The sequence below is a fragment of the Triticum aestivum genome, chromosome 5D (assembly GCF_018294505.1).
Source record: "Triticum aestivum cultivar Chinese Spring chromosome 5D, IWGSC CS RefSeq v2.1, whole genome shotgun sequence".
Classification (NCBI taxonomy): Eukaryota; Viridiplantae; Streptophyta; class Magnoliopsida; order Poales; family Poaceae; genus Triticum; species Triticum aestivum.
Window position 1 is genome coordinate 308,230,637 of NC_057808.1, and position 4,357 is coordinate 308,234,993.

The following is a 4,357-nucleotide window of genomic DNA, read 5'->3' on the forward strand; positions in this document are numbered from 1 at the left end:
AAACAATCATTTGGTCATGCCATTTTGGGCTTTGCTCTCATCGAAGCTATTGCATTGTTTGCCCCAATGATGGCCTTTCTGATCTCATTCGTTTTCCGATCGCATAAAAAGTCATGAGATCAAAAAAGAAATGTGAGAATGTAGTTACAGATGTAAAAAAAGTCAATATCTCGTTCTCTTGGTCCATAGATGGGGCGTCCTATCCGATGGATGAATGAGGAGCCTCTGTCGAGTAGTGAAATGATAGGATTCTGCTTTTCGGTTAAAGCGAAACACAAGTCGGCGATTCAAGCCAAGAGTGCGGGCACCTTAAGAGCGGTCAAAGCTAGAAGCTATATCATGACTGCTGGAACAAAAGACCCGATGAGTATTTTCGTACCACCTTCCAATCTTATTAGTCAATTGTGTACTTTTCCACTAGGCGAGACATAAGTTATCGGAATCCGGGGCCTGTTTTTCCCTATTTCCCAAGGGGAATGTCAAATTGTGTGGTTTCACAGTCTTATGAGACAGAAAGTTTTGGAAAATGGAGCTGCCGTTTTCACTACTTTAGTCCCTAGCGATATTGTTGCTTAATCTAACATGGAAAGTGGGTTCAATCACTTTAAAGTGCCCTCTCATAGACTTGCCGGGAAATAGAAAATTTGGAATCGACTTTTCTTTTGCGCTAAAAAAAACTTGAGGCCTTTTCCCTTATTATATGGCATATCCATACTTTAATAACCTAGTAACTGATCGATTGAAAGCAATATTTACTGTCAGATAGAGAGATGCTAATAGGAAAAAGGATGGTATTTACTTATTCTCAAGAATATATAGAAAGGGAAAAGCTTAATAGCCACTATTGATCCCCTGAACAGAGCACATGATTCGGGATTAGGTGCGATGTGAAGAGGTAGCCTAGCCTTTTATGAGAGTCAATTGGGAAGTGGAAAGGCAAAACCATTAGTTCAAGTTCCCGGCTTTCGTCCTCTGTGAAGTTCAGTCAACCATTTGAGTCAATTTGGAGTAAGTAGTAAGACTTTGGATGGCACCATTCATAATGTTGCATCTCAATACTTGGCATCTTTTTCCCACTGTTGGCTCAGAAATTCGCCTTGGTTTCACCGGAATTCGTTTATTTCGTTCATTAATTCGTTCTGATAGCTACGCAGAGGTCTTTCCTTACGACTCCCGTGCTTAATACGAAAAGCGGTTCTTGTGTGAGAAGTGCCAACTGACTATCTCCTTATTTTCTGATTGTTCTTCCGATAGGAATATTCCCTTGATCAGCTAACCTGGCCCAAGCATAACAATAGTGCATTTCCCCTTGATGGTACGATTTACATATCTTCTACCTCTGCTACTTCTGTTCAGGAAGGTTAGTTTAGGCACTCCATCCCTGAGGGCTGCATCAGCTTATCTTTCTAGAAATCCCAGCTATAAGCTAGATCAGTATAAATAGGGCATTAAGAAGCAATAATAGAGATAGCATCCATGAGTTTTTTAATCCATCCTTTTGCATCGCCTGACTCGGACAAGGTGTTTCCTTCTTTCGCAATACCCGACACTTATAAAGGAAAACCAATAGATTTATGTGCGGTTCGTCCCACACGGAAAGAAAGAGCGTGGAGCCCCGGCCCGACCTGTAAGTCCGCTAACGTAAAGCGAGGAGTTGAGCCTGAACTGGCGAACCGAAGTCACTTTCGTAACCATACTTCCTACAGCTAACACGTGCCCAGTCCAGCGGGAACGCGAAGCGCAAACGAACGTGAGCTGCTATACCGAATCCCCCGCTGGCCATCGGGGACCTAGTGGTAAGGCCATGATCCGCAGGGGAAGGGATCACTCATTCTTCTATTGGGGACAGGTGCACGAACGACAACTCCAAACGTCAGACATCCGCCGCCTATACCTACCGTTTAGGTGGCACCAGCGAGATCCAGCTAAGGTAAGGAACTTCGTGTCGCGGCTGCTCCACTCCGCTGCGGTCTTTTGAACTGAACTTCGTTGCCTTCCCGCGCGCGAAACGAATGGGCGCTGTGTCGTGGGTCAGTTTTGGGGCGGGGGGGCAGAGAGAGACCAGAAGAATGATTCATTTGGATCGACGAGCCATTTCGCGAATCAATAGAATGTCTCTCTATCCATATCTATTCTATCTTTATATGACGGGCCATAAAAAAAGAAGTATTTTTTATGGCATGCGGGATGATCGCGCCTAGTAGCCACATATCAGCTGCGCTCAATATGCGGGATTTCCGTTGGATCAGATCTTTCGCTTTGACGAATTTGGACCTAGCGAAAAGGACTCTAAGCCTTCGCGCAAACAAGCAAAGTAGAAGCAAGACGAGGAAGCGGAGCTGTCGTAGAAGCAGTAGCTTCCCCCGACAATATACAATACAACAGTAGCGACCATGAATAAAAAAGCCCCTTGTTTAACGAGTTCGCTGCTTTTCCCAGGCCGGAGAAGGGCAACTACTTATTGATTGATCGCCTTTCTTTGATATGTGTTCAATTTAGTACAATACAAACTACAACTAGATCAAAGCGGAAGGGCCACTCACTATAGAAGCTATAACTAGAAAAGCCCTAGCCAATAGTTTAGTAGTCGGCCAAACCCCCATGCTCACGACATGTTCTTGATATTGATTGAGTTGGAGGGAGTCAGAGACTACCACGGAATCCTTCCATAGTCACCCCGGTGACCTTCGTCACCAAAGCGTCACGACAGTTTCCAAGACCCCTCATATAATCTCCAGTGGGGATCAGTCGGAGCACGTAGGAATGCCGACCACTACATAAGCCGCTGGCGGAGAAAGCTCGAAGAGCTTCCCTTCATTCGCTTCGCGGGAGTCGCACACAGCACATAGCTGGAAGTCAGAGGGCCCGTACTACCTGCCTAACCCTTCGCTCCGAGGGACCGTAGAACGGAAAGCGCCTTCTAAACAACTCGGCAGAAGGGAAGGGGCCTATGTATTTGCATGACCCCTGCGGATTTGACCCTACCTACACCCGGAGCCAATCCCCTAGCGGTCCTGCCACCACGCCGCAGAACAGGAGCTCGTGTGGAACCTTGGATTTCTGGCGTAACAGCGGTGGAAGGTATCAAAATATTACGGCCGCATAACATAGTATATACGCTAAGGTCGGCCAAAATATGGACACCCGAAGGGCCCGGCGCGCACAATCCTATCCTATCCGAGCCCGTCATTGCATGCACTTCGGACAGCCGTCCGTAGCATCATAAGGAGCACCTCCCTTTCGAGGTACCCAAATGGAACGGTCTTTATTTGTGTTGTTGGTTGGTCTTTCTCAACGTGGTCTATAGCACGAAAAACCATTCTTTACAAGATAGGGCCGTTCACATGAAATAAAATACAAAATCCATTCTTCATGGTCGGGCGCATTTCTCCAAATCCTCCAGGATCACAAGTGGAACGCTAAGCAAGGGTGGGGAGGCTGCGAGCTCCGCGTCGAACAGAAAGAAGCAAGCAGGGGGTGTTGCCGTAGCGCGCCGGAGAGCAAGCGTAGGCAACCAAACTAAATAAGGCTACAAAAGTAGCTAGCTAGCGTTTTTAAGCTGGCTGCCTTTTCTAGCGCGCGTACTCTTCTGTGGAGTCGCACGGAACGAGCCTTGTCTTCCCTCCAACGACTAGCTCCCTTTTCTTGTTCCGGTCACCCTTCTCTTGCCGTGGAAGGACTTTTGCCTGTGGTGTGGTCCAACCCGTGGGCGGAGTCGCCCTCATCCCCCCATTGCTCAGTGCTCCCTGCAGCTTCGCTGGGCTTTACCCGCGTGGGCGCGGGCTTCTATAAGAGAATGAAAAGCTCTCTTTTTACAATAAAACGCGAACCGCGCGGAGCCCACCCTTTTTCGTTTTCTGCCGCCACTGGGTGGCCGCAGGGGAAACACAGCCCGGCCGCCTCTCGGGAAAGGGGGGGTGGGCCTACCTATCCCGAGGGAGCAGCTGAGAGGTTCCATATGCCGAGCCGAAGGGCAGAACTTCAGTGCGTGATCGTAGTATGTCACCTCGTCTCGTCCTCGCAGCATCGAAGAGTACCTATGCACTATGTTCCGGTTCACTGATAAGGAAGATAGAGTTGGGGTGGGGGTCTACGATGTGATACTATAGTATGCCCCGGGGAGAAAGATGCGCAACTCAAAACGGAAGCAGGAAGCGTGTTGTCAAAAATGTCGGAGGTTACCAGATCTCTGAGACTACCATCGATCCGACAGAGCGGAACGACCAGAAAAAGAAGTGGAGTTAGAAAGCCGTATGATAGGTGGTAACTATCTTGTACGGTTCGGGGGGTAAGCGGCGTACTCTGGGGGAATATTAGGCTCTATCGAACATACAGGGAATTGGAGGTAGCATTTTAC

The 4,357-nt window shown here is 48.1% G+C and overlaps 1 protein-coding gene across 1 annotated transcript in view; it reads left to right on the forward strand.

Moving 5' to 3' along the window:
• LOC123124740 (ATP synthase subunit 9, mitochondrial-like) overlaps nt 1–157 on the forward strand; it is a 335-nt gene extending 178 nt beyond the window's left edge. The window contains exon 1 of the mRNA XM_044545305.1: nt 1–157. This exon is cut by the window's left edge and continues 178 nt beyond it. Within this exon, the coding sequence (XP_044401240.1) occupies nt 1–117 (117 nt within the window). The 3' untranslated portion in view covers nt 118–157.
• The last annotated feature ends 4,200 nt before the right edge of the window (nt 158–4,357 follow it).